At 56.9% G+C, this 27890-nt stretch overlaps 12 protein-coding genes and 1 non-coding gene across 13 annotated transcripts; 6 read left to right on the top strand and 7 right to left on the bottom strand.

Moving 5' to 3' along the window:
* Positions 1-194: 194 nt before the first annotated feature.
* PHYSODRAFT_305431 (hypothetical protein) lies at positions 195-791 on the bottom strand (the record flags this gene model as incomplete). The annotated part of the gene is made up of 1 exon (XM_009536739.1): positions 195-791. One exon carries the CDS (start codon positions 789-791, stop codon positions 195-197), a length of 597 nt encoding a protein of 198 aa, XP_009535034.1.
* Positions 792-1334: 543 nt separating this feature from the next.
* PHYSODRAFT_t1466 lies at positions 1335-1406 on the top strand. Its single transcript has one exon. It is a non-coding gene; the product is annotated as a tRNA-Met (tRNA).
* Positions 1407-1906: 500 nt separating this feature from the next.
* PHYSODRAFT_409395 (hypothetical protein) lies at positions 1907-2332 on the bottom strand (the record flags this gene model as incomplete). The annotated part of the gene is made up of 1 exon (XM_009536738.1): positions 1907-2332. A coding segment is annotated over one exon (426 nt), but the record flags the coding sequence as incomplete, so codon positions are not given.
* Positions 2333-2506: 174 nt separating this feature from the next.
* On the bottom strand, positions 2507-2857 carry PHYSODRAFT_523455 (hypothetical protein; the record flags this gene model as incomplete). Its single annotated transcript, XM_009536737.1, has 1 exon — positions 2507-2857. A coding segment is annotated over one exon (351 nt), but the record flags the coding sequence as incomplete, so codon positions are not given.
* Positions 2858-3513: 656 nt separating this feature from the next.
* PHYSODRAFT_338853 (hypothetical protein) lies at positions 3514-4302 on the top strand (the record flags this gene model as incomplete). The annotated part of the gene is made up of 1 exon (XM_009536736.1): positions 3514-4302. The coding sequence occupies one exon, from the start codon at positions 3514-3516 to the stop codon at positions 4300-4302; it is 789 nt and encodes a 262-aa protein (XP_009535031.1).
* Positions 4303-4449: 147 nt separating this feature from the next.
* PHYSODRAFT_522524 (hypothetical protein) lies at positions 4450-6262 on the bottom strand (the record flags this gene model as incomplete). The annotated part of the gene is made up of 3 exons (XM_009536735.1): positions 4450-5706; positions 5787-5989; positions 6058-6262. The coding sequence occupies 3 exons, from the start codon at positions 6260-6262 to the stop codon at positions 4450-4452; spliced, it is 1665 nt and encodes a 554-aa protein (XP_009535030.1).
* A 1003-nt stretch (positions 6263-7265) lies between these two features.
* Positions 7266-11290, bottom strand: PHYSODRAFT_305428 (hypothetical protein; the record flags this gene model as incomplete). Its single annotated transcript, XM_009536734.1, has 2 exons — positions 7266-7403; positions 7484-11290. 2 exons carry the CDS (start codon positions 11288-11290, stop codon positions 7266-7268), a joined length of 3945 nt encoding a protein of 1314 aa, XP_009535029.1.
* Positions 11291-12312: 1022 nt separating this feature from the next.
* On the top strand, positions 12313-12840 carry PHYSODRAFT_305427 (hypothetical protein; the record flags this gene model as incomplete). Its single annotated transcript, XM_009536733.1, has 1 exon — positions 12313-12840. The coding sequence occupies one exon, from the start codon at positions 12313-12315 to the stop codon at positions 12838-12840; it is 528 nt and encodes a 175-aa protein (XP_009535028.1).
* Positions 12841-13015: 175 nt separating this feature from the next.
* PHYSODRAFT_256413 (hypothetical protein) lies at positions 13016-14239 on the bottom strand (the record flags this gene model as incomplete). The annotated part of the gene is made up of 3 exons (XM_009536732.1): positions 13016-13256; positions 13282-13710; positions 13779-14239. The coding sequence occupies 3 exons, from the start codon at positions 14237-14239 to the stop codon at positions 13016-13018; spliced, it is 1131 nt and encodes a 376-aa protein (XP_009535027.1).
* A 323-nt stretch (positions 14240-14562) lies between these two features.
* PHYSODRAFT_256360 (hypothetical protein) lies at positions 14563-15426 on the top strand (the record flags this gene model as incomplete). The annotated part of the gene is made up of 1 exon (XM_009536731.1): positions 14563-15426. One exon carries the CDS (start codon positions 14563-14565, stop codon positions 15424-15426), a length of 864 nt encoding a protein of 287 aa, XP_009535026.1.
* A 1297-nt stretch (positions 15427-16723) lies between these two features.
* On the top strand, positions 16724-18329 carry PHYSODRAFT_522402 (hypothetical protein; the record flags this gene model as incomplete). Its single annotated transcript, XM_009536730.1, has 3 exons — positions 16724-17614; positions 17687-18091; positions 18174-18329. 3 exons carry the CDS (start codon positions 16724-16726, stop codon positions 18327-18329), a joined length of 1452 nt encoding a protein of 483 aa, XP_009535025.1.
* Positions 18330-18372: 43 nt separating this feature from the next.
* On the bottom strand, positions 18373-19296 carry PHYSODRAFT_355843 (hypothetical protein). The gene is made up of 5 exons (XM_009536729.1): positions 19219-19296; positions 19087-19114; positions 18932-19018; positions 18579-18851; positions 18373-18488 (listed from the first exon to the last, which is right to left on the bottom strand). The coding sequence occupies exons 1-5, from the start codon at positions 19249-19251 to the stop codon at positions 18460-18462; spliced, it is 450 nt and encodes a 149-aa protein (XP_009535024.1). The 5' UTR covers positions 19252-19296; the 3' UTR covers positions 18373-18459.
* Positions 19297-25603: 6307 nt separating this feature from the next.
* On the top strand, positions 25604-27877 carry PHYSODRAFT_522365 (hypothetical protein; the record flags this gene model as incomplete). Its single annotated transcript, XM_009536728.1, has 8 exons — positions 25604-25700; positions 25767-26110; positions 26182-26244; positions 26310-26395; positions 26467-26622; positions 26695-27243; positions 27364-27760; positions 27824-27877. 8 exons carry the CDS (start codon positions 25604-25606, stop codon positions 27875-27877), a joined length of 1746 nt encoding a protein of 581 aa, XP_009535023.1.
* Between the last annotated feature and the right edge of the window lie 13 nt (positions 27878-27890).

Here is a 27890-nt window from a genome sequence, read left to right as displayed (position 1 = left end):
ATGCTCCACAGAGACCTCGTCCGAACTCGACCACTGCATTGATGCATCACTGAGCCAAAGCGGACGAGCATCAGTACACGCCTTAATTTAGCTGCTGTGGCCATTTATTGACTTTTAAAATTGCCAAGAATTTGCTGACCCCTGTCTTCGCGCTGGAACCCTCTGCTTCCTGCGGAAGCCAATTCAGTTGGAAACTAGTTAGAAGTACCAGACGATTTACATGAAAACTGAAAAGTGTATGAGTTACATGTAAACCCCGCGCAAAACAATATTCCATCCGATGCAAGCTGCTCAAACTTAGGCCTGGGAGTGAATTCCCTTAGATCCCACCGAAAGACCGGCACGGTGACAAGCACACCTCTCCAAACGTACTGGACGTGGCAAATGTACTGACCTAATTCCAACCCGTTGATCACCGGGAAGGTTGGCCCAGGGCAGCAGATCGCGCTTATCAACGCAGTGACTGCAATTTTCGGGTTTCGGACGTTGATCATAGCCTCTGGACCCGGAAGAGGTTCAACGGGACCTGCCGGAATGCCATCCGCGAGGTGGTTAATAATGCTCGTTGCTTCAAACTGAAGCTCAATGGCGATCTCACGAGGAGGGCACCTGCTGGTGCCTCGTATGTCCGCTGGTGGCGAAGAATGGGCTATCATCAGTGGACTAACCTCGCCAAGTGAAGCAGCCCAGCGTTCATACACACTCCACGCTTCCGAGTGCACGCTTTCGATTCGCAGAATTCTTGTGTCCTCTCCGTCCAGTTCCTCCTTCTTAGCGCCAGCAGCCACCATTGCCGCGATCACTTTCTTCGGGATTCTGGATGAGGGCACAATTGGCGTTTTCATTGTCTTCTTCGCGGTCTTCTTCCCCTTCCTTGATTTTTCAGAAATGAGAGAACGCACAACCCGTTCCATCACTTTTTGTTGTAAGGTACGGTGCCACTTGTGTGCCTTAATGTAATCCCGCTCACTGTTTTGCTCATAACTTTTATTGGGCAATTAGTTTTGAGATGTAAACGCATATCTGAAGAGAGCGCAATCTCTTCTGTTAGCAGACTGTTTTACTGGGCTCTACAGTAAACGAGAGCTCAATTAGGAGTTGCTGACTATTTGCAAACCCATTCACGGCAGGACCAGTTATCTGCCGCATTTTATCTGTGGTTTTGTAAGGGGGACAAATCTCTTTTTGCTCTCATGACAGCACCGAAACAACCTGTACAAAATGATTTGCATCCATTTGAAATCGTATAAGACAGGATATACGATATCACAATATGGTACACAATATTATGTGATTTGTGTATAAATATAGTATGATTTGTGCTCAGAGGCAGCGCTGCCATAGCTTAGTGGTAAAGTCCTCGGATCATAACCGAGAGGACGGTGGTTCGATTCCACCTGGCAGCATTAACTCAACCAAAAGACTAGTGGGCTAACTGTCAATTAGAGCATTAGGGGGCTGCCACAGAACTGCGAAAGCGACCGACGGCTGCCACCGAGTGAACGGATTGACCGCCAGTATGCTAAGTACCATGAGTCGGGTTCCCCTTCTGATAACGGTTTGAGATCGTCAAATCTCAAAAACCGGACATCACAGCGGGCCCAGGCATACAGAGGGATATCGTATCACTATAGAAAGTAGGAAATAAACAACAAAAACAATGAAGACAATGTGGTGGAAATTGCCCCAGCAAAAGCTTTTTTCTTTGGTTATACTGAACTATCGCCTCCCACACAACTTTATCCTGCTGGTTTGCCTCACCGTGCTTCGACGCAGACTGGAACTGCAGCTGCACAGGCTCCGGCACCGGAGACGGCACCCTCTTCATCTTCGTCGCCTTCGTTGCCATCGGATGCTTCTTCGTCTTGGCTGCCTTCTTGGGCTTCTTCATCGGTTGTGCCATCGCTTCCAGTGTTTCCTTGGTCAAAAGACGACCGGCGACCGTTGCTGTCTTGCGCACCCGCTTCTTGGACGGCGGTAGCACGAGCACCTCCTTCTGCACATCCTCCTTGATCCGGAGCCACGCTGCCAGCTTCGTAGATGCGGGGGTTCCGTTGCGCCGGAAATTGTCGATGCACATGTCCATACGAGGCTTGGACGGAGGGAAAAGGCCGCACCCAGCAAACCCCGCTTTGATGTTCTCACCCATCTTGCATCCTACCCATGCCGCGCTTGCCATCCGGATGGCTTCCTCTTTGTCGACCGAATTGCGTCCAGTCTCGCCAGCGTAGATCTCGGTTAGGCGGTGTAGCTTCGCCTTGAACGACGAAAACACAGCGACATCCAGTGGTTGAAGCAGGTGGGTCGCGTTCGAAGGAAGCAACAACAGAAGCACGCCAAGCCGAACTGCCTCTAAGATGATCTCCACGGAGTAATGAGACGAACACTCATCCAGAATCAGGAGAAGAGGTCGCTGCACGTCCTTGGGCACGCTGGCCGAAAAAAAGCTCAGCCACTCAAGAAAGAGAAATCCATTCATGAACCCGGAGCTCGAGGTGGTGACGGCAGCTCCGGGTATGGCGCAGCCATCTAGAACTTCGAGCTTGACTGTCAACCCCGGCAGCACGAAAAGCGGCGGCACCATGCACCCCGACGCGCTGCCACACGCGACCAGCGTGAGGTGAAAATTGAGCGCAACGTCTTGGTGCCAAACGTTCTTGGAGCCTCGAACCGCCACGACACGCTTGGATCCCTTGTTGGTCTGAAACGCTGTTTCGTCCATGTTGAACACGCGAGACGCGTCCAAACGATTCTCGACCACAGCCTTGATCAACGAGCTAAAAACCTGCTCGAGATCGCTCTTGGTCACAGCGTTGCGGGCCTTGCATACCGCCTGAGACGTTCGGGTTGCCAGCATCGGGTGTCGCCCCATGAAGCGGCGGTACCACCCGCCACCAACCCTTTGACCAGTGGCCATGGAGCTCATGGTGCCGGCTTTGAAGATGATCTCCTTGCGACTTGCGGGGTGACCGACCAGTTGGCGCCCGACAATCCACTCGACCAAGCATGCCTCCGCTGGTTGCGAGAGCAGCGGAGCCGGGCCGTGACGAACAGATGCGCGGAAGATGCCCATTTTCCCCTTCGCGACCCATTTCGTAAGGGTCCGATACGGAATTGGGGTGCTGTCGCTGACACTGCGGGCGCTGTCGCCGGCGAGGACGCGCTTCACTGCAGAATTGAGGTCTTCGATCTCGTACGCGGGCATTGTCGAGGTGGTCGCTGCGGGGTTGGTGGGTGGTTTGTAGGCTTCAGGAAATAGGAGACTGAGCTCAAACTGGCGGGAAATGTGTCTTGTTCGTATACAGTTTGGCGGGTTTTACTGGCTGGTAGCGCTTACAGACTTTTTACCAATAGGGTTCTTTAAAAATACTTACGGCATTCTAATTGGTTGAAGCTAAAGTGGCACGGAACTGGCAGATTGCACGCGACTGGCACCGTACCTTAATACATGAAACGTTAGCTCCGATCAATCTAGTCAAATTCTATCTCTGTCGTTTTGAGCCACAGTGAGGTATGGAGACGAGCACCGAAGTGATCAACGATGCAATTAGGAGTCTCGACTGGAATGGGGTCCAGGATTCGCTGCTTCGTGATGAAGATGTCGACCCGGACCCTATCGAGGTGTGCACAGCATCAGTGGATGACTGGAACCGCTACGTCAGGTCGCCAAACCAGGCGATGAAGCCCAAGTATATGGAGTGGCGGGACGGGAGAATTTGGATCGTGGAGTGTGCGGGGGCTATAGACTCCCTTACTGCCGGAAAATTCATTGTGGCGATGTGCTTGGCGACGGGGACTGGCGACGAGCATCTTGAGCCGTATACGGATTGCCACGACGAAGAACCACCAGCGGGTGCGGTGCTGGCGGAGCCAGACTGCAGCTTTGGACCCAGTGTTTGTGTTGGAGCAGTTCTACCCGACGGCATTGGAAACTGGCTGGACTTTCAAACGGTGAACGTGGAGGTCGGCGTTTGTCAAGGTTGGCCAGGTTTGGATCGTAAGTCAGCAATTTGGCGCGAACATGTCGGCGTTCAGTTTGTGGTGTCGATACGGCTGTCACCGAAGCTACGGATCCGCCAGTTTCAATTCGAGGAGCGTGTGAACGGGGAGTTTCCCGTGGATGACGCTCTCAACCGCGCCCCCGTTTTGCCCATTGACCAGCAGCATGCCATGCTGCGGTTTGATGCTCACCGGCTTCTGGGGCTTCCGGCGGGCGCCAACCTCCCCAGCGGATTCAACAACCCAGTGGAGATCAACCTCTTCCAACTGGTCGAGCAAGTTCGTCAAAGAGCGAATGCGTAAGTATGGAATACGTGGAGAAACTTGTGTATAGGCTACGATAGCGACTAGCATTTCCTTAATGGACTGTCAGGTCAATCCAGGTTTCGATGTTGGACTTTTCACGATAAAACAGCAGCACTTGCAAGCTTTAATCTAAGACGAGAAGCCTCAGTTCCACGTCGACACAGCCTGGTACGTCGCGAAGGTCATCGTGAAGATGCCCACCGTGATAACGATGTTGTTTAGGGTGCGGCTCTCGTTCACAAGACGCGAGTGGAAGAGGCACGGGTAGATGAATGCCAGCGGCACCGAGCAGAACCCACCGATGAGGGCCACGAAGTTGTCCAGCTCTTCCTTGCCGAAGTACGCGATAGCAGCGGTAAGGCACACGAGCGCGAAGCGGAAGCCGTTCTTCTCCCAGCGCCAGTAGCCCTTCTGGCTGTGGGCAGGGAACAGGTAGCCTTCCAGGATCTTCACCACGGGGTACAGCATCAGCGGGTACGTGAACACGAGTGCCAGCGAGTACGTCAGCTGCACCGACATCGTGGTGACGCTGTCTTGGGCACTAGGCAAGTTCAGCGTGACAACCGACTGTGTCTCCTGGCCGAATGCGGCGTACACCAGACCGGCAAACACGGACAGCAGCGTCACGAGGAACAGCATGGAGTACGACAGGATGCGCGGGAACTTGTGCTTGATGTCATCGTCCATGGCGTCGTAAATGGGCAGCACGAGTCCGATACCTTCGAAGCAGTACACGGCAGTACCCAGCATCATGGCCCAACTGGTCGAGTTGAAGTTCTCCCAAGTCGCAGTGCCCACGGGCGCGTCATCGATAGTTTGCACCGAGTACGTGATGATGTAGACGAGGCCAAACAGGATGAGAAGATCGGCGAACAGGTTCGTGAGCGCGAAGTATTCGATGCGACGCACCCACGAGAGCGGCGTGTAGAGCAGGATCTGCAGCGCAAGCAGCGTCAATGATGAGGACGCAGTCGTCCGCTGGACCCCGAAGATGGCCAAGATGACCTCGCCGATGTTCTTCTCCACGAAGATCAGGTACGAGCAGCAGAAGCCGATCTGCGAGAGCACGAGCGAGATGTTGACAGCCACACGACCAACCTTGCCGAACGCCTTTTCTCCCACCAGTCCGTACGACACAGAAGTGCGACCCGGTTCGCGCAGCAGCACGTTGGAGCACTCCGTCAGCCGCAGCATGCAGAAGGTGGACAAAACGGCGGATGCGCACAGCGCTGACAGCGAGAAGAGCATGCCTCCGTTCTGGAAGCCCTTGGGCAGGAACAAGATGCCGCTACCGATGAACGACTTGAGGATCGTGAACACCGTCTTCCCCACGGTCGCGCCGGGCTGCTGCTTCTCCGGCCGACGCTTCCACGCACGACTCAGCAGCGGCGTTGCTGTCTCCTGTTAGTCACAACAACACAGACGTGCAGTTAGACTACGTGCTGCCCACTCTTGCAGCACATCTGTCACACGCCACGTACGTCAGAGTCGTCGTCGTCGTCCGCGAGTCCGAGACTGGCCACGATGAAGTCTCCGTACGCGGACTGCAGGAAGCCCGGCGTGGGCTGGATGGACTCGAGGAACGAGTCCTGCACGTACGCCGGCACGTGCGGACTGTTGCCCAGGTTGGCGATCACGTGGTCGCGCCGGAATCCCCCGGGCCGCGCGATGTCCGACGCCTTGCCTGTCCATCAGCAACAGACAGCGCGTGAGCACAGCATTGATAGTGTATCTAAGGCGCTATATACGCACCGATGTCCTCGTGCAGGATCTCGCTCTGGTCGGGCAGCGACTTGGGGCGCGGCGGTCCGTCCTGCGTCTCCTTGAGGATGGCGAAGAAGATGTCGCGCGTCATGTCGGAGCCTTCCTCGGCGATGTCGTGCACGTCCGCGGGCAGCAGCGGCTCGGCCTCGAGGCCCGGCGCGGGCTGCTGCAGCTGCTTGTTGTCGGTGGCCATGATCTAGGGCGCTGCTCGGCTCTGTGGTCGGTCGGTCAATCGGTGTGCTCGACGCTCGGCGAAAGTGGCAATGAGCTCGAAAGGTGACATCTCTCCTGGGTCGGGTTTATGCGCCGTCCCGGAAATAGTGGTGAAACCCATCAACTAGCATCCGACCCGCCTGAATTTTTTATCGTACACTCGAGCCATTTTCTGTTCGATAAAAAATTCCGTTGTAAAATTCAGCTTTTGTTTTCAAAAGTTTGGTTTAGCTTGCACATAATTTGGAACGGAGAACCGCCACTATTCCAGCCGGCCGGCGACAAATTTGGTGGCAGTGTCTGGACAGCTGAGTGACCCTCTCAGCTGTGGAAATGATGGCGGGTCATACACTTGCACCTTCACTCGCCGAAACTTTAGCGACGCAGCAGAGCAAGGGCATCAGCTCGCACGCTCGGTACTGGGAACAGCCACGCTCGAGCAGCAAGTCCGGCCGCCATTGCTGACTACGTGTGTCAAGTGATGGATTGGCAGTTCGACGGATTCCTTGAGTCCAAGCCACGTGGAAAGTATTAGTGCCTCTCCGCCACGCAGTGTAAGCAGCAACGCCTGCACACGTCCGCGGTAGCGTGCCACTAGCGGCTGCAGTAACATCTGCAAGCACTCCCACGTGTCAAAGAGGTCGTGGACAATGTCTGTATGGCATTGTTCACAGCACTCGTTCGAGCGCCGCCCATGACGCAGTCTCGGCGTTTTGGAAAAACCCCGTGGACGTCGTCGTCGTGCGCATCCGTTTCGGCGAGCTGGCATGGCCAGCGAGTGTGACGCCTCAAGTCGCCGTCGCCGTCGACGATGCCGCGCCTGTTGCCCGTGCTTGGATTTCGTGACCGCTTCAAGGACTCACGCTCGTTTGGGCCAAGTTCGACTGACTAACTGCAGCTTTGAACGTTCGAAAGATGGATGCAACATAACATGCTCATACATTGTCCCTCCCCCTGCCAGGCTGCATGCCTACCTACCTTGCTTAGAATTCATACCACTTTTTGTTGGCGTTCTTCTCGTTGAAAGCTTTCATCGTCTGGTAAAAGTCCTCAGACGTCTTCTTCATTTGCTCGGTCTTGAGGCCCAGATCGTTCAGCTTTTCCCCGCGCTCCGCTAGCCGCTACAGATAACCAGTACACAAAGTGTTAGCAAGGGAAACCATGATTCTGCTCGACAATCAATTCAGGGGTAACTATATACCTGCTGCGCCTGCATGAGCGCGTCCTTCGTAGCATTCAGCCCAGTCTCCGTCTTGGCGGTGGCGCTCTCGGCAGCTGCAGCATCTTTAGCTGGAGATCGATCTCCCATTAGCCGCCTCCGCTCGTCCTCCTCGGCTGAGAACTGGAACACCTTGTTCAAGTCGGTGGCCTCTTGGGTGACGCTGAGAACCAGCTTCTTGAACATCTTGCCAGCATCCGCCGCGATGCCCCGCTTCTTGCCGCTGTCCGCCGCTGACGGAGACGCCGCTTGGTCGAACATGGCGACGCGCTCAGACAGATGCAGTCGGGTCTTGACAGACATGCGCTCGAGCATCGCGCTCTCCATCGCCGTCGACTCGGCAAATAGCGAGAAACGCTCCATCTCGCCGAACGCGTTGGCCACAACGAGCTCCCCACCGTACGAGATATCGGCCAAGATGCCGTCCACCAGGCCACTTCGGCCGAGTCCGAAGCCAAAGTTGTTGCACTCCGCCTCCCAGATCGGCTTCAGGGAAAGCAAGGAGAGAACGTACACTCGGTTGCTCTGGTCGATGACGGCGAGGCAGTTCTCGACTCCTTCGCCAACGGGCACTCGGACAATTGACGTGACAAGAACAGCACCGTGCAGTTCAATACTTGCAAGAGGCTGAGCTGGGATTTCCTTCGGGCCCATCGCCATCTCCGCTGCTCGGGGGACCGTCGCCAGCACCACGTGGATTGCTTTGCCACATGTGCATATTAAGAATCGGGGGCGTTCAACCTCCGCTATGTCTTTCGTGTCAACAACTAGACCGCCCGAGGCTCCGACTTCATTAGGATCAAAGCCCTCGGCAAAAGTGAGCACCTTTGCGCGCTCCCGAAGCTGATCAAGTACGCCGCATACGGCATCTCGGTTGAGCGCCATGACTTCTACCCCATTAATTGCAGTAAGCGTATGACCAGCACGAACCCCGCTGCCTGACAGCAAAGCAGCCGTGCTGCTGTCTTCCGCGAATCCCTTCACCACAGCGTGCTGATCCACCTCCATGAAGAGATGCAGTCCAAGCGATCCTACCGGGACGGTGACCTGGATGGCATTCCCCCGTGTCCAAGTCGACAGGTCCCCACTTTGAGCTGCCGATGAAGCAACTTTCGTGGCCTCTAGAACAAGTTGCTGGGTGAGCTCAAAATCAACACTAGGTGGGCCCACTTGCTCGGTTGATTGGCTGGCATCAGTCTTTGCGTCTTGTGCGAGCTTTGGCTGGATCATGCTCGGTGAAACTTGTGTATCGGCAGGATCTAGTCCACTCTGGCCACCGCGTTCCTCGACCCACTTGCGCGCGGGGATCTCGATACGCTTGCCATCTCCGTCTACCATGATAATCGATGACAGGCTCGTAGTTTTCTCTGGATCCACGAGCGTTTCTCCCATTTTGGTGGCGGACTGGACGTGATACATTTCCAATTTTCCGCTACCACGTCCCACGAAGAGCACGGGGATCACTTCGCGGTGCTGAATCACATTGTGACGAGGCCCGTCGGCACCAGTAGTACTTGGTCTTCCTGGGGAACGTTTGCCGCTGCTTCCAAGTTGTGACGAAGGAGGTGACGACCCACTACCAGGAATTTCTGTCGTCTGTACAAGTTCACTCATAAGCAGCGAGTCAACCGACATTGGCTCATCGGCGGCTGGAGCAATATCACAGACCAAGAGCTGGAACACCTGAGTTTTCAACTCGACAAGTGACACCATGCCTGCTGCATCCGCAATAGCCACGTATCCGTACGAAGAGGATAGCGCCAACTTTGAAATTGGCTCGGTGTGCACATGAAGAGAGAATAGCGTACGGAACCCCACGGCCTCCTTCTGACCTGTTCCTTGCAATGTTTGATCCGCGTTCAACGCTCCTGAGTCGTCACCGCGCTCGAGGTTCTGCTCCTGCTCCGATATCTCGGCACCGATCACATTTGCGTCAGCTACAGGTGGCTCTCGCTGTTTCAGCTGATCGAACTCGAGTACAGCAATTTCACCGGAAGCGAATCCAACAATTAGAGTGCGTGAGTCAGTGCAAAAGGATAAGCACGTAACCACTGCGTTGACTGGAGGCGGCGACATTTGTAGCGGTGTGTCCACGACGTGAAGAAGACGGATAGCACCCTTACTAGCTCGATCACCCGCAGTCCGCGCTTCCCAAAACAGCACACATCCATTGGCATGGCCCGTAAGCAGCAACATGCTGTTCGGAGCAATTCCATTATCCAGCGCCCCACTTGTTGCAAGAAATCCCTTCAGCATTGGTTCGAGAATGCTTCCGCCGTTGATGGGCCACTCGAAATCGCCGCTCTCACACAAGCGGAATACGGAGTTGTATTTCGCTTGGTTCCACGTTGACAGCAAATCATCTTGGAGAGCGCTATCCGAGTGGGAAAGATTCACGATAGCGAATGTCTTGAGCAGGCTAAGTTGCAACAGCGGAGGAACAATTGCCGGTTCGGGAAGGCGCTCCATTCGCCACTCCCATTCCTCCTTGTCACCATCGCATAGCTTCACGAAGCAAGGCAGGCATTGCACGCTTACCGTCGGCAGGCAGCCATCAAGAGGGTTTCCAGATAACACAATCAGCGATAGCGGCGCCATCTTCGCGCAGTAGTCCACCTGGTCCTGCGCGGCCTCGAATGCCGCGATTTCCGCATGGTTGGCGGACTCGATCGTCGCAACAAGCCACGTCAGCTTTTCCGACTTGAACAGGTCCGTCAGCGTGTCATCGCTGCTACGGCCGTCAGGTGGCGGGTGCACCACAGTCAGCAACTTGGATTCACTCGGATCGGCGCGGCCGCCAGAAAACACAATGGCCCCCGGCAGAGCAGCGTGTCTGGAAGTCGGCGGGGCACACACCCACTTGATCTGCTTCACGGGTGCAACGTGGTCACCCGGGGTGGCCTCGGTAACGTGGCGGTACAAGCCGTGCGACTTTTCCGTGCGGAAGACCGCGAAGCCGCCGTGCTTGTACCCGGCCACGAACCTCTTGCCGCTCCCGTGCCACGAGAGCGACTGCGGCGAGTTGCAGACGAGTTCTCCACTGTCGGCCGACGACTCCGATGGGGCCAGGGATGACTGCGGAGACGACAGCTTGTGCGCCTTGCCCGAGAGCGTGAACTCGCGCACCACTTTGCGCTTGGCGAAGTCCCAGAGCAGCACGGCGGGGCACGTGTCGTAGGCAAGCAGCAGCAGGTTGCTGTCTCTCGGGTGGGAGGCCATGGCCGTGACGCCCTCAGCGTTGGGCACCGACAGGTCCTGCGGCCGGATGACGTACGTGCTGACGCGGCCCGTCTCCTCCTGCACCACGTGCACGTCCCCGTCGTCGGTGGCCACGAAGAAGAAGGGGAAGTTGGCGTAGCTGATGGTCTCGAGGTTCGTGATGGCGCTGGACGTCCAGCTATCGGGCACACAGCTTAGCAGCGTCGGGCCGCCCGCTACGGCCAGGTCGAACACGCGCAGCGAGCTGTCCGTGTAGCCCACGACCAGCCGCTGGCGGGCCGTGAAGCGCAAGTGCATCACGCCCACGGCCAGGTGTGAGGCCGACTCGGGCGCGTCCAGCAGCACCTCCAGCCCCTCGCCGCCGTAGAGCTTGACGGCCCCCGCGGCGGTGCCGACGGCCAGCAGGCCCTGCAGCCCGCAGAAGGCCAGCGCCCGCGCGTTGCTGGGCACGCCATGGTGCGCTGTCGCATGCAACGAGAACATGGAGCGCTGCAGCGCGCTGGGCCGCGCCAGCAGCGCCTCCAGTGCCAGCTGCGACGCCGACGTCGAACGGCTCGCCTTGTTCCCCATCGCGAGCAGCGACTTGTCGGAAGATAAGATGCCTTCAACGTAGGAAAAAATTCCTGGAAATGAATAAATAAATATCCGCTAATTCTATTGGGAACTCATAGTTTTTGAAAATAATTCTGTTTCGGGTCCGTTAACATGTAAATAACAACTTGACGGTTTTAACCGTAAAATTCATTTTTTAAAATGAATTTATGGGCATTTCGAGGTGCATGTGCGCCTCGAGTAATATGGCTACGCGAACACGTACATCATTCAGCCATTCATGCGCCTCGAGTTATTGCCTAAGAACCCGACGTCGATCCAACCAGGGGCAGAACCAGACCCAAATCGTAAGGGGGGTCAGGGGTGGGGTGGGTCAAAAATACGGGGGTGAGTTGCGTAACGTGGAGGCTCGAAAATAGGGTCGAGTTGCTGGAAAATGTTTTGGGGGGCCGGTGCCCCCCCCCCCCTATAGCCTCCCCTGGCTCCAATATCGACACTCGGTCCGAAGCTGCAGTCCGGCTCAGCCAGTATCGTATCCGCTGGTGGTTCTTCGTCGTGGCAATCCTATACGGCTCCAGATGCTCATCCCCAGTCCCGGTCGCCAAGCACATCGCCACAATGAATTTTCCGGCAGTAAGGGAGTCTATAGCCCCCGCACACTCCACGATCCAAATTCTTCCGTCCCGCCACTCCATATACTTGGGCTCCATCGCCTGGTTTGGCGACCTGACGTAGCGGTTCCAGTCATCCACTGATGTTGTGCACACCTCGATAGGGTCCGGGTCGACATCTTCATCACGAAGCAGTAAGTCCTGGACCCCATTCCAGTCGAGACTCCTAATTGAATCGTTGATCACTTGGGGACTCGTCTCCAAACCTCACTCCCAAAAGAAAAGGAGTCCACGATATTTGAGACTGAAATATAGAATTTGACTAGATTGATCGAAAGTACCGTAGATGTGCAGGCGAAAAAAAACATCGATTGTGCATTCCCATTCTTGCAAAAACCAAGGAAGGGGAAGAAGACCGCGAAGAAGACAATGAAAACGCCAATTGTGCCCTCATCCAGAATCCCGAAGAAAGTGATCGCGGCAATGGTGGCTGCTGGCGCTAAGAAGGAGGAACTGGACGGAGAGGACATAAGAATTCTGCGAGTCGAAAGTGTGCACTCGGAAGCGTGGGGCGTGTATGAACGCTGGGCTGCTTCACTTGGCGATGTCAGTCCACTGATGATAGCCCATTCCTCGCCACCAGCGGAGATACGAGGCACCAGAAGGTGCCCTCCTCGTGAGATCGCCATTGAGCTTCAGTTTGATGCAACGAGCATTATTAACCACTTCGCGGATGGAATTCCGGCAGGTCCGGTTGAACCTCATCCGGATCCAGCAGCTATGATCAACGTTCGGCACCCGAAAGTTGCAGTCACTGCGTTGATAAGCGCGATCTGCTGCCCTGGGCCAACCTTCCCGGTGATCAACGGGTTGGAATTAGGTCAGTACATTTGCCACGTCCAGTACGTTTGGAGAGGTGCGCTTGTCACCGTGCCGGTTTTCCGTACGGGATCTTAAGGAATTCATTCCCAGGCTTAGCTTTGAGCAGCTTAAGCCATAATTGCACTGCGTAAGATTACATGTAACTCGCCAAGCCTTTGAATTTTGAGTGTGATCGATGTGTTATCGTCTGATAGCCCGTGTGCTTCTAATTTGATGCCAACTGCGAGTTGATGCTCCAACACTCTGCTGCCTACAGCTCTGTGTGTGCTTGGGCGCAAGAAGCAGAGGGTTGCAGCACGAAGAGAGACAGGTGCGACACAGTGAAAGGAGCCGTGAAGTTGTTCTGTGAGAACCCGAAGCTGTCGAGAAGCTGCCAGTTTTGCAGGAGCAGAGGCAGTCGCAGAGGACCGTACTGGCGCTGAGCATTCCACACCAGCGTATCGGGTCCAACAGGAACAGCAAGGAGCACTGACGCGGCAGTCTTCGCATCGCTGCACGAAGGTGCAGCGAACTTACGCAGCTCTTGCATAGCCTTCAGGTCTCCGTCGGGATCGAGCGGTTTCTCCACTGCGACCAAGACCCTCCCTTGCAATCGTGTTGACTGCAAGCACGACGTCAAAGTGCAGGGAGCTCTCTCCTGCTGCACGCTCGTCGTTAAACTCGTCGGTAGTGAAGGTCTGCAACTTGGGGTGGTTATATCGAAGCCTGTTCCTTGCCACGGTGGTGCAAGATGCTGCTTCGTGCGCAAGACACAAGCTCTCGATCCACGGACGCCCACTACTGCCAAAAATGAGCACGTGTTTGTCTTTCAGCGGGTACTTGTCCAGCGCACTATACAGGAACGCGTCAGCAGCAGAGTACCCAGCGACACGCTTCCGCGCTTCCTCGACCAAAGCATGAATAGCCTCAGCAGAATACGCCTCTCCATACAATCGTTCCGCACCACTACAGCAAACGTTGGACAGATCAGCACCTTCACAGCACGAGCAACAGGGAAAGAGCACTAAACTCACGTTTGGTCGTCAAAGTACCACTTGCGGACTGGCACGCGGCCGTCCATAGTGTAGCAACTGCACAAGTCAGGCGGCATATTGGCGGGCGGGTGCACCGACACTCGCTCTTGCTCCTCAGTAGCGCTGTCTTCAGTCTTCTGGTCTTCACACGAGAGGAACATGGGCTCCGACGGACTGAGGTCCACCCACCGAGCGTAGAACGCGCGCAGCTTGGCCCCACCTTGTTCCACCTCCGTCCCGCCCACTCTAACAGCACTGGCTTCGACATACACACGCAGCACGAAGCGGTCGCCGGCCTTGTTCGGGTCCAGCTCCACTCGGTACTGCTTGACGTACTGCAGCTGCGAGTCGACGACCAACGCAAAGTCCGCGTCGCTCGTCGAGCCGCCGCTCGGCTCAAAGAAGGACATGGTGACCACCGCCTCGTCAGTGCTGAAGCCCTTGGGGAAAGCCACGGACATATCCAGCACCGTGGAGGGCTTCGCTCTCCTCCTCCTCCTGGTGCGCAACAATCCAAAGCTCGTCCTGCGACGGCGCCACGTCGATTTTAACGGGGAATCCAGGATCATGCATCGTCCAAGGGTCTCGTCGGAAGGCGGAGCTGTCCTGCAAGGCTGCGGCAGCGCGCCATGCCGCCAGCAAGGAGAGACCGAAGACTACGCAGCGCAGCATTTCCAGTACATGTAGTTGAAGCTGCTAATGACACGCAAGACTAATATGGCATACCGTAGGTTATGACACTATACAGGTCTTAACACCGACAGTGTAGCCATTTCCCGAAAACATGGGCATCACGGCTGGCGGCGGTGCTGCCGAGTCCGCGGGCGCTTCGGGCGGCGCCAAGGCGGCGAAGAAGGCCAAGAAGTCGCGCAAGGCGCTGCACATCGCGCCGCCGCGCATGAAGTCGCGACGGAAGGCGCGCCAGGTGACCACGAACTTCCACCGCCTGACGCACGAGCTGGACCGCCTCAAGCAGCAGAAGCCGACGGACCCGGCGCAGCAGCGGGAGCGCAACGAGCGCGTGGCCGAGATCAACAAGCAGCTGGACGCACTGGGCGGGCGCCAGGCCTACCAGGACGCCAGCATCCTGAGCACGAGCTTCCACCGCACGTCCAAGTGGGTCTTCCAGCTGCTCACGCGCTTCGAGCTGCGGCCCAAGGCCAAGCAGCCGCCGCTGCGCGTGCTGGAGGTGGGCGCCATCAACACGCAGCTGCTGTCGTGTCCGTGGCTCGACGTACGCGCCATCGACCTGAACTCGAGGCACGAGCGCATCGAGCAGCGCGACTTCTTCAGCCTCAAGCCCGAGAGCGAGTTCCAGGTGCTCGTGTCCAGCATGGTGCTCAACTGCGTGCCAGGCGCCGACAAGCGCGGCGAGATGCTGCGGCTCTATCGACAACACTTGAAGGAGGGCGGGCTGCTGTTCCTGATGCTGCCGCTGCTGTGTCTGCGCCACTCGCAGTTCATGACGTACGCGCGCTTCACCAAGATCCTGGAGGCTGTGGGATTCCGCGTACGCGAGACCAAGGAGTCGCCCAAGGTGGCCTTCTTCTGCTTGGAGCGAATTGAGACGGTGAACGAGGCGGCCTCGTTCCCCCAGAAGCTGCTGATGCCGGGCGACAAGCGCAACGACTTCAGCGTCGTCATCTGAGATAGATAGAGAATAGTGCGGCGTGCCGGCCCTGCATTTGTGTGTATCTACTAATCCGACTACCTACGTGCCTGCACGTCCTGTTCACCATGAAAGTCGCGTTGTTATGAAGTCCATCATCAACCTGCATGCAATACTGCACATTGCAACACCATGTTTGATTTAACCGAGTGGTCCTGAAATCTACGAGCGGCTCCGCCGTCTCTTTTCCTTCTTGTCTCTCTTCCGGCTATGTTTGCTCTTCTTCTCCTTCTTGCGCTTCTTCTCGCTACGACCAGGTGATTCCACTTTAGTCGGCTTGACATCGTCGTCGTCAGAGTCTTCCTCGGCGCTGAAGTCGGGTGCGTTCTCCACCGACACGGTCCCCTCCGAGTGCAGGTTCTCCCACAGCTGACGAGTCTTCTCCTCCTTCTTCCTTGCCCAGTAGCTGCGCTCGTCTTCATCCTCTCGCATTCCCTCACCAACCGCTCCACGGTCGCGACTTCGACTGCGTGCAACCTGAGACGTGCTGCGCTCACTCTGATCCCGTCGACGCCGCCGCGAGCTGCTCCGACTGCGACTTCTGCTTGCACTGCGACTGCGTCGGCGTTTCCTACCATCGGACCTCCTCGCATCCCGACTTCGGCTTCTACTGCGACTCCTCCGGCTGGATCTCCGCCGATCGCGGGACTCGTCAAGCTTTCGCTCCATCCGCCGCAGTGTCCAGCACTTGTCTTCCTCCTGCCGTCGGTTGTGCGAGTCCACACTGCAGCAAACACACACTTGTACGATCAGCTCACTGCGTGTGTTCAACGCAGCACAACGCCAACAAACCTTCGGATGGTGCTGGCCAGGAACGTTTTGTTTACATCGGCGCGCTTGTCACTCGGCGGTTTGTCCTGGAGGCAGGCGGATCCCAACGTTAGTGCCATTCACCAATAAAAGAGTCTCCTCCGCCATCGCCTCCACTAACCAGGTACGCCATGACGCCTCTCGATCCCTCCACCCGCGGCCGCAGTGCCGCGATCTGCCTGGCGATCTCCGCCGCCGCGATGCCATCGTCCGCCATCTTCCAATTGGTCCGCCACCTGAATAATCGATCCGTATCGAAAAGACAACACTCTTTTACTCACCTCCAGACCACAACAAGCATCTATCTTTCCACTACAACTTTAATACAGCGCCCTTCCCGAACACAAGCCCTGTTGTCATCGCCATTGACCGACCCCAAAGCATGGTGAAGCGCTTGGCGTCGCCTTCCAGCAGTCCCGGCAAGAAGCAGCGCGTCCACGAGCACGAGCACGAGCCCTCTCCAGCCATGCAGAACGACCTCCAGCCCAGCGTGAAGCTCACCGCAGCGGAGGAGAAGCTCTTCTCCTTCCTGTTGGAGGTGGCGGCCCAGCCCGCAGCCAACGGCGCCGTGCTGCGCGTGGCCGGCGGCTGGGTGCGCGACAAGCTGCTGGGCCGAGACAGCGACGACGTGGACGTGGTGCTGGACTGCATGACCGGCCGCGCCTTCGCCGACCTCGTGAACGCCTTCGAGACGGCGCAGGGCCGCCAGGCGCACGCCGTGGGCGTGATCAAGGCCAACCCGGAGCAGAGCAAGCACCTGGAGACGGCCACCATGCAGATCGGAGACGACCTGGGCTGGGTGGACTTCGTCAACCTGCGGGCCGAGACCTACGCGTCCGAGGACAACCGCATCCCGACCGTGGAGATCGGCACGCCGCAGCAGGACGCCGAGCGCCGCGACTTCACCATCAACAGTCTGTTCTACAACCTGGCCACCAGGCAGGTGGAGGACTTCACCGGCCGAGGAGTTGAGGACCTGAGATTCGGACGGCTGCGGACCCCGCTGGAGCCTCGCGTGACCTTCCTGGACGATCCGCTGCGTGTCCTGCGCGCCGTGCGCTTCGCGTCGCGGTTCAACTGTACGCTGGAGGAGGATCTGCGCACCGCGGCGCAGCTGGAGGAGGTCAAGGTGGCGCTCGTGCGCAAGGTGAGTCGAGAACGTGTCGGCAAGGAGCTGTCCGGTATGCTCACGGGCAGCGCTGCGCATCCTGAACGTGCGCTGCGACTGCTGCATGAGCTGCACTTGTGCGAGAGCGTGTTCCTGCCCTCGGCTCTGCTGGAGAAGACTCCCGTTTGTCGTCCGGACGGTGAAGTGGAGCAGGTTGGGGAGAACGTGTGGGACCGGTGCTATGCCTACGTGTCGGAGATGTACCAGTATCTTGCTCCGTCGACTGGTGGTGTGGTGGACGTCGATAGTTTGTCGACGGAGGAGAAACACAAGCTGCACGTGCGCATTTTGGCTTCGTTCTTGCTGCCGTTCCGTGGACTGTGTGCGCGCGACAAGCGCCGCCGTTCGGTCGCCACGTTCGTTGTGCAGGACTCACTGAAGCTGCCTAACCGCGACGCGAAGGATGTGGATAATATTCTGGCGCACGTTGGCGAACTTCAGGTGGCTACAGTAGAGGACTTCGACCGTGTGAAGGTCGGTCTTCTCATCCGCAGCATTGGCGCCCACTGGGAGCTCTGTCGTGATGTCGCTTTGGTGCAAGAACTCGTCGACGGTGGATCCGATGACGAGGCCCGCGCCACGGTATCTAAGCGCTACGACACCTTCAACGCACAAGTCAGTGGTGCGGGACTTGATGGCGTCTGGGAACTGAAGCCATTGCTCAATGTAAGTATTGTCGATGTCTGGGGTTTGCTCGCTTGTGACCAACAGTCAACTAATTACTTCGTGCATTGCTGCGTCTCAATAGGGAAACGATCTCGTGAAACAGCTTGGTGTAAAGCCTGGACCGAATATGAAGGCGCTGCTCGACCGCATTCTGGCGTGGCAGCTTTCAAACCCGGAGAAGACGCGCGACGAGTGCATGGTACACTTTAAGGCTGTTGTCGCAGCTGAAGCAAACTAGAGCTAAGGGGGAAACAAAACCTAAAAAACAAACATTTCCAGCAAAGATGAAAAAAAATTGTAAAAGAATGGGGTGTGAAAAGCGAAACTAATCGAAGAGCGTAGCTCTGCTCTTGCTATTTCTCGTGAACTCAAGCATAGCGACGCGTCCACTCCGCAGCTACACAACAGCGAAAGCACCACAAGTAACAACACAACAAGTCAGCTCTCCATAGCGCTTCACAGTAACCATATCCTCGTACACACTCACCCATCTGCACGGCTCCGGCCTCGTCCGTCTTCCAGTGGTCCGCGACGTCGTTGGCCAGCGGGTCGTCCGGGTTGGGCGCCGACAGCAGCGCCTGGATGCTCAGCAGCACGGTGCGGATCTGCAGGGCGGGGGACCACTTGTCCTTGAGGATGTCCAGGCAGATGCGGCCCAGCTTGTCGATGTTGGGGTGGTAGATGCGCGTCAGGAAGCGCACCTTGGGCGGCGCCATGGGGTAGTCCGCCGGCAGGAACAGCTCCAGCTTGAAGATGCCGTCTATCAAGCACAAGAAAAGAAGAGCCCTATCAACGCCTGCACCCCTCTGCAGTTATATCGCAAGGACAGGACCCACGTACTCTCGTAGGGCGACGACTGCGGGCCGGCGATCACCACCTGGAAGTAGCGGAGGTTGTCTTCGTACGGCGTGGCGCTGATACCGGCGACTGCATACGAGAACATCACTCCGTTAGCGCACAACATCATCCCCTCCAAGTAATCATACTCCACACACCAGGCTCAGCGAGCAGCCGTTGGGTTTCCTGCAGATACGCGCAGTGTCAGTCTCTCGATCCGACGGATCCAGCGCCCCACAGGGAGGAGAGGGGGGGGGGGGGGGTAGCAAGGCGCCGTTAGAGCCGCGTACCTTGACGATGCGGCGCGGGAGGGCACTGGCCATGGTGTCTTTCTTCTTGAGGGGCTTCCGGTCCACGCACGCGGCCGCGCACTAGCTCGAGCTTGCTTCAGTCTGTAGATTCCCACTGAACTTCTTGGAAGGAGTTCTATTACGGGTGGACGACCTCGTTTGATGCTGATTTGACTAAGTACGGAAATATGCAACTTAACGATGGGCGATCCAGAGCGGCACTCTGGGGCGTGGAGTATCCGCGCAGCGGCTCGTCGAGTCATCCTCAGGGCCGAAGACAAGGCGCTGGATGAAGGAGTACAGAGTGGCTGTGTCGACCTTGACCATGTGGCGTCGACGGTTGAGCGAGCGCAAATGGGCAATGAAGGAGGACTTGACGCCGGCAGCAATGACCTTGGGGCTAGCAGCTTCCCGACCGAAAGCGTCGTTGGTTCGGTTGATCCAGGTGGCTCGCATGAAAATGCCGCGGATTATCAGCCACAAGCCGTATGCCAGTTCGTGGTGCGCTGCCCAGCTCGAGTGAAGCAGCTCCGTGGTCCCGAGGAGAAAGCCCAACCAGGAGGGCGTGCAACGGAGTAGCAGGGACCAGATTGGACGTAGTGCAGACCACGTCTGCTGAGTTGGTGAGCAGAGCCAAAAGCAGTGGGCCAGACTCTCGCGCTGGTAGCAATCTTGTCTGGGGCAGGTGGTCGGGTCGCGGCGTCCGGTTTGGAGAAAGAAACGCTTGCTGTTCACGTGCATCAGCTCATGGAGCACCCGAAACTGGATGTCGTAGGTGGTAGGCAGCATCCATCGCTTGACTAGCGCCAGTCGGTTGGAGTGACCTTTGAGCGCGCTAACTTCGCAATGAAGGCGTTTGGCTCGAGACTCCCATGCCGAGGTCGGAGGACGGAGGAGCGCGGTCCAATCTTGCTTGCGGAGATGAGGAAAGAACCGAAAGCGTGACTGTGTCGTGACGCCGAGTAGACCGGCGACTGAGTCTGGACGTTGGAGAACGACGAGTAGACCACCGGTGCTGGTTGTAATGGCGTGGATCACCACGGACAGTCTCTGAAAGACTCTCATCAACAAAGCGTGGGCATCACGAAACCGGAACAGTTCATGGCGGCCGAGAAACCAGTGCATGAAGTCAGCTAGAGAGAAAGTGGCTCCAATAGGTTCCAGAAAGTCGAAGAGAGACCGGTAACACTGGCGCCACGCCCATTTCCACCATGACGTGACGTGGCCAGGTTGACGACCACGGGCGGATAGGTAGAATATGTCGTCGAGACGGGTCGAGCGTGAAATCTCACCGCCGTTGGCGGCCCAAAGGGGGAGAACTGCCCAGAGCGGAATCGTAGATGTGGTCGACAATTCGACCGTCGCTGCAAACTCTTGGAATAGTCGCATCTTGTGGCGTGAAGAACAAGGCGAGTTCTGGGACACCGAGGCCTCCTTGCGCTGTCGGAGTCACTGCCAATTCTGCGGTGGTAAGGCGGATCCGAGCTGAGGCGGGTGGTACTTTCTTGTAAACGACGAAGTCAATGATCATGCGCTGTCATCTGTGCATCGTGGTCGGACGGATGACGAGATGAAGGGCGTTGTACCAGAGCAAGGAGAGTACCATCGTCGTCACTATCAGTTTGCGGCCTTCGAAAGTGCGGGCGCGATACTGCCATCGTCGCAGTGCTTGGCTCAGCTTCTGGTCAAGGTCCCGCTCCGTGGCCTCGGCGTTAACATTATACCCAAAGTCGATGCCTAGTTATCGAACACGTTCATCGGCTGCGACTACCGGCAGCGGAGCCGAAGTTATCCTGGCGGAGGTGCCAGACAGCGGAAGCAGTCTAGACTTGGAGGCATTTAATTTGGCTCCGGAGCCCGCGCAATAGACTTGGTCTGTCTGAAGTTGGGCGTGTACCCCCTCGATGGACGCTGCGAGGAGCAACGAGTCATCCGCGAAGAAGAGGCTTGTAGCAATGCGACGCATAGGCAGAGGGATACCTACGCCCGGTTGACGGCGAAGCATCACTCCCAGAGGGACCATTGCCAGCAGGAACAAGTACGGCGAGAGCGGATCACCCTGCTTCACACCACGAGACGGGAATAATTTGGGTTGGCTCCAGCCGTCCAGCATGAGGGAGCAAGCTGGTTTCGAGTAAAGAATGTGGATCCACTTGAGGAAGCGGGGACCAAACCCTTGTCGTTCCATGACACGAAGCAAGTACTTCCAATCGACTCGGTCGTAAGCCTTCTCGAAGTCTAGAAAAGCGGCGAACCCCGATTGACCCGTGGACTGGCAGAAGGCTTGCAGGTCCAAAAGCAACAACAGGTGGTGATGGAGCGAGCGACCGGGGATGAAACCTTGCTGGTCCTCATGGACCAACTTGTGCATCAGAGGCTTTAAGCGCTCGACGAGAACCCTGGAAAGCACTTTTACCTCCACTGGCATCAACGATATCGGTCGGTAGTTCTCCACGCGCGCTCTCGACCCTTTCTTGTGCAGCAAGAAGACTTCGGAAAGGTTCTGGTGGCTTAACAGAGTGCCGCGCTGGAACTGACCGTCGAATACCCGAGCCAAAACTTCCCCAAAGATGTCTGGAGCGATTTGATAGAAGCGTGCCGTTAATCCGTCGGGGCCCGGTGTACCGTCGCTCCGCATCGAAATGATCGCCTCTGTAAATTCCTCTGGTAACTCGCTGTCGTGGTCCAGAGCCTCGGCTGGTGCAAGCACATCTTCCACTGCATTGAGAGCTGGTCCTGAGCAGACAGGTCGACAGCGACGTCTTGTGAGTCCGTGACAAATCGTTTATCGCCGAAGATACAGCCCCATTTCTGCTGGAAAGTCTCGTAGATGGTTGCCGGATCCGTGGATACGGTCCCATCCTGCAGCTCGACGCGATCGAGCGGTACCCGCCGCGCAGGCTCCGGTGGACGAAAGAAGGCCGACGAGTTGGTCTCCAGTGCAGTCGCTAAATAGTCAAATCGATAGCTTCTCCTGTAGACTTCACGTTCCTCCAACATGAGTTCGACGTCCCGCTTGGCACTATACCATGCGATGGCCACCGCTGGGGAGGAGTCCACTGCTCGCAGCGATGACAGCCTTTCCAGACGGCGGACAAGGGCGTCGTGAACATGACGATTTCGCGCGCGGAGGAAACTGCATTGGCGTTGGAGGTACTTACGGACCCGGTATTTCCAGGCTGACCAGAGGACGCCTGGATTGTCAGAGCTAGGGAGGCTACGCAGCAGCTCGGCGGCCGCCGTACGAATTTCCTCTCGGATACCTTCGTTGTCGAGTAACCACCGGGGCACCCACCATGAAGCCGGACCGCGTGGATGATGCCAACTGGTTAGCTGGAGCTGGACGCCGAGGTGATCTCCTCCTTTGTCCAGGTTCACGTACGCGGAGTCAGCGTACTGATGAGTGCAGAGGTCCTCCGAGACGGCGATGTAGTCTATCCTGTTTGCCCTTGTGGGCCCGGAGAAAACATAGTCCGCTGGATGATGGGTCCGCCAACAGTCCTCCAGTGCCAGGGCAGTCATCCAGTCCCGACATTCAGCTTGGCTCGGGTCTGACGCGGGTCGTAGCGCGTCAAGCGAGGGGTTCAGCGTCAAGTTGAAGTCGCCACACGCAATGTGGACAACATCCTCAGGGAAAGACCGAGGTAACGTTGCGAAGAAGTTATTGCGCTCCCTGCTGTCATTGGGGGCATATATGTTGTGGATATACACCACCGAAGGCCCGATCACCAGTCGTACGATTGAGTATCTGCCCTCGCGACGGTGCTGAACAAGTTCCTCCGCAGATGATAAACCGGGTAAGCTGGGGTCAATGACCGTCACGATGCCACCGCTACGAGTGGCCCTTGAGCCCGAGTGATTTTCGTTCCTGTCATTGATGAAAGCTTTGCGCTTGGCCGAAGCCTCCACCACGAAACGCAACGTCGAGGCTTGAGACGCATCACGCAGCTTGGATTCCTGGATACACACAATGGCATGGCGCCGGGCGAGGTGGGCCACTTCCGTGCCAGTTGGCGATATCCCGTTCAAATTGGCGGAGAGCACGCTGAGGTTATGCCAGTCCGGCAAGACCTTAGCTGCGGTCGGGGCCCATATCCTGGTCAGCCGTCGCTGGGTTCACCTCTGACAGCGTCAGGTCCATCCAGACCGTGTCGGCGGAAGCTTGCAACCCAGAGAGCTCGAGTAGAGTGGCGAGGCCTGGCAGCCGAAAAAGGCTTTCCGTGACAACCGTGACACCGTAGCTGGAGTGGATCAGATCTCGCAACGTGGCTTCCGCCAGAAGACGCAGCCCTTTACGCTTCAAGAAGGACGGGGAGCTGGTCGCGAAGATGGCGAGCCACGAGTCGTCTCGAAACGTGTGAGTAGCCATAAGAATCAATAGTAGCTCGAAGAGACTGACACATCGCGCGTGGAGCCAGCCAATGCGACCTTCTTCGGATGACCCTGCCGCAGCTGTGATAGAGGCAATGAGTTGAGAGCGGGACCCAGAGTGGAACTGATCGACAGTCGCGAGCCGTGCTGTAAACGACTTGGAGCTGGCGTTTGGCAGGCGGAGCAATTGCCGGTTCAGAGCGTGTAGCGAGATGAAGTCTTCGAACTGATCGACCACCTCGGAAGCTTGGAGTGCAAGTTGCCAGGCATGAGGAGCCGCCACTATCGAATTAAGTAGACTCTCCGCGCTTTTGGCCCTGGATAACTCCAACTTGACCGCCTTGACGTGGCGTTCGGCCACCCCTATGGCGTCGGCGTCCACTGCCGCTTGAGCTGTTAGCGATGTCTCCTCGAGTTCCTGCAGAGCTTTGGTGATGGCTTCATCGGCGTCGGGGTCTCGGGAACCAGACGAGTGCTTTGGGCGCTTCGACATGAAGCGGTGGCGGACTCGGGCTTTAGTAGCTGCAGACACCCTAGGCAGAATCTGATAGATGACAGCGTCCTCCTCGTTGGCTGTGGCGACTTCTAGGTCGGCATCGCCGTCGAAATCATCAAGTACGTTAAAGCGATTTTTAACCCGCAGCGTTGGGGAGCGAGGCGGAGAATGGCTCGGCGAGTGAGCGCGCTTCCCCCCCCCCCCCCCCCCCCCGAGACTTGCTCCAGCATTGCCTCGTCATCGTGGACCGGCTCCACCGCACCGACCACCTCCCTGCCCAACATGGAGCGTGCGCGCGAGTCTGCCGACTGAGTCGGCACCCCACCACCCTCCTCAGGCTGGGGTGAGTGACTCGACGGTACAGCTTCCTGGGGAGCGACAGTCTGTCCTGGATCTGAAGGAGCTGGCGTGGCCACAGCAGCGTTTCCGGTGACTGCAGCCGTGGGTCCGTCGTCACCACTTGATTCTCTCGTGCGCTGATGCACACGCAGTGCCGGGGTTTCCCCCGGTGGGTTTTGACGGCGAGGTCGGCCGCCAGACGCGTCATTCTTACCGAAGCATCGGTAGGATTTCCTCCCCACACGGACGTAGGAGCGTAGGCTCCCATCGCGGAAGAGGCTTGGTGGAGCCTCTTCCCCTGGAAAGTAGAAACGCCACGTTGTAGAGCAAAGGCCTGAGACCTTATCGTAGGCAGCAGGTCGGAAGTACACAGGTTTAGCCCCACGAGAGGCCAGGGACCCGATCACGGTGGGTGCCTCCTCCGCGGGTGTGAGGCCGATCAAGGAAGAAGCATTGAGCCAGAGGCGATTCTAGCCCAATCCGGAACTTCCTCCCCATGATCGATACCTCTTCGCCATTCAAAGCTTGCTGCGCTTCGCTTGTGCGAACCAGGATGCGTAAGCCGCCATCTCGGCGTTTGTCGATCGCGCCGAAAGCATGCTCACGCAGTAGACGTTTGAGAACCGAGTTCCCGTTGTCCCGAATAAGAGAGTCCATGATGCGTGGCATCGACACCCCTTGGAAGAAGTTGCCGGAGTCAAGCATCAATGGAAAGGTGGCAGTGGCCGTGCCAGTAGGCCGAGTCTCACACACCCGACGGAGGAAGTCCTCAAGGGGAACATCAGCCCGGTGATGGTCGAAGAGCTCTTGAAGCTGCGCAGGCGAGGGGAGTGGTTCCTGAAAGTCAGGTCGAGCACCGCCGCGCAGGCCGTGGAGGTGTTCAGCCATCGATGGCCCCACCGAGGGGATCACGGTGGCAGACATGGTTGGTCTTAGTTCGTTGGTGTCCGTTGGTTGGAGCGACTGGTCCTCTCTAACCGCATATCGTATTCTATCCAAAAGGTTTCCAGGAGTGATGGTCATGAAGTTGCAGTTGCCTTTTATTATCCTCCATCGCCCTATATTTAGCGCCGATTGAGCGGCGCCGCGCTGGGATGCGGCCGAGAACGGAAACGGGCGTCAAAGAGCAGCGAGCGACGAGCGCCGGCGGATGCCGCGGGGCTGAGTACGGGGCTCAACATGGCGGACTTCGACGACATGGACGACTTCAGCGACCACGCGGTGCAGGGGAAGCCCATCAAGGCCTTCAAGAACGGCCACTTCGACAACCCCAAAGGTGGCCCTATAAGCGATCCCTAGTACAATTGAGAGCAGAATGCTAATATTTAGTACTGTGTTGCAGTGCTGTTCGTGCAGCACCACTGGACGTGGGACGAGTTCCTGTGCGCGGCGTCGCAGCGGCTGGAGATGGTGCCCATGGCCTCGCGGGTCTTCAACGCGGACGGCGCCGAGATCGACGACATCATGTGCATCGAGGAGAACGACATGCTCTTCTTCTCCACCGGGAGGTCCTTCAAGGCGCCCAACTCGGGGGCCGAGGACGCGCAGAACAGCACGGACGAGAAGGTGGCCAACGTGGTGGGGGGCTACAAGGTGACCACGCTGCTGGGCAGAGGGGGCTTCGGAGAAGTGCGACTCGGGGTTCACCAGCTCACGAACGATAAAGTGGCGCTCAAGTTCATTCTGGTGAGGGCTGGCAGGGTGAAGGAGATTGTTGGTTGTGGAGTATTATATTGACGCAGTGTTTTATAATGTAGAAAAGCGAGATGGGGTCGTTGGGAGACGTGGAGCGCACTACGACGGAGATCCAATGTCTGACGGTATGTATAGCTGCTATACTTGTTCTATGGTATTCGGTGCAGGATTGACGAAGCTATGATGCTAGGCGCTGAATCACCCGAGCATTATTAAGTTGCTGCGCGTGATCAACGAACCCAACCATATTGTGTTGGTGTTTGAGCTGCTGGAAGGGTAAGTGAATCAATGTCCAGAGCTTATTGTTTTCGATAAACGGTTGCTGATATTGTGTTTTATGTGTACAGTGGCGATCTGTTTCACTACATCAAGCAATTTCCGGGTGGTCTGTCGGAAGAGGATGGCGTTGGGCTATTCTCTCAGATCCTTGGAGGTGTTGGCTATGCTCACAACCAACACATTTGCCACAGAGATCTCAAACTGGAAAACATCCTACTCACCAAGTACGTTTGTACCAATTTCAATTGCCTAAACGTCCTACAACGCTAAAGTCTGCAAAATCTTGTCTTTGCCAGTAAAAACGATATTTCCACAGCCAAGATCGCCGACTTTGGTTTGAGCGATTTCTACAAGCCGGGTGCGATGATGAAAACGAGCTGCGGATCTATATCGTACTTGGCACCGGAAGTTTTTCGTGGCACGTCCAATGCAGGTCCGCCGCTCGATGTGTGGAGTCTCGGTGTAATTCTGTTTGCAATCGTGTGCGGCCGGCTCCCCTTCGAAGGCCCTGATCTTCAAGGGACTAATCGACCGAGGGAAAACGTCATTCGGAACCGAATCATGCGATGTCAGTTTAAGCTGGACCCAGACTTGAGTCCTGCGCTCACAGATCTTGTAATTCGGATGCTCAAGCCTGACCCAAACGAGCGAGCCACTATCCCCGAGATTTTCAGTCACCCATGGGTGCGCGGCACGGCCGGCGCATCTGGTTGCCTCCCCACTGCTTTTGCGTGTGCTTCTTTGCAAGATAATGTTGACGAAGATGATGATGACGACGGGAGCTTCGCGATCACATATACGCCTGCACCTGCGTCCATGGCAGCCAAAACTAACGACGATGACAAGTTACCATCGATTGTTCCGCGGCTTTCTCGGACGGATCTCGCGGGACTAATTGGAAATGCCCAGGGTGCTTCAGGGCCATCTAATGGTGGCGGTAACACGGCGGTAAACTCAAGCGGGAGCCCTTCGCCGTCTACGGGAACACCGACAGGAGGGCGGTCACGCGGTGGGAGGATCATGGATAACCCACTTCAGCCGAAGGGGGCATTAAGAGCAGACAAGCAGTCACCACGACCAAGTGGAACCGGGAGCACAGGAACGATGACTACGCCAATGCCAGTAGCGTTAAGTCCTAATCATCCTGTCACCTTCAAGCGGTATGCCTCGTCCACGGGTAATACTCGTGCGCGGCCACGGCAACCTGTGTCATCTCCTACAAGTAGTTCAAGTGGTGCAAATTCAAATAGCAACGGAAGTGACAAGTCGCATGCCGAACGAGCTCCAGCGCACGCCGACTCGGAGCGATTGCCGGTTGCCCACCACAAACACTCAAGACGACGGTCCGATAACTTTGATGATGTGGATTCAGCCCACCACGGCGCGAAAGCATCGCACACAGGACTGGGCTCACAGCCACTAGAGACCATAGGTAGAAAGCACCACACCCACGCAGAACCTCCGCAAGCAAGCGAATAAGTGAAGCGAAAGG

The sequence above is a fragment of the Phytophthora sojae genome (genome assembly GCF_000149755.1).
Source record: "Phytophthora sojae unplaced genomic scaffold PHYSOscaffold_9, whole genome shotgun sequence".
Lineage (NCBI taxonomy): Eukaryota > Oomycota > Peronosporomycetes > Peronosporales > Peronosporaceae > Phytophthora > Phytophthora sojae.
This window is presented reverse-complemented; position numbering and strand designations above follow the sequence as displayed.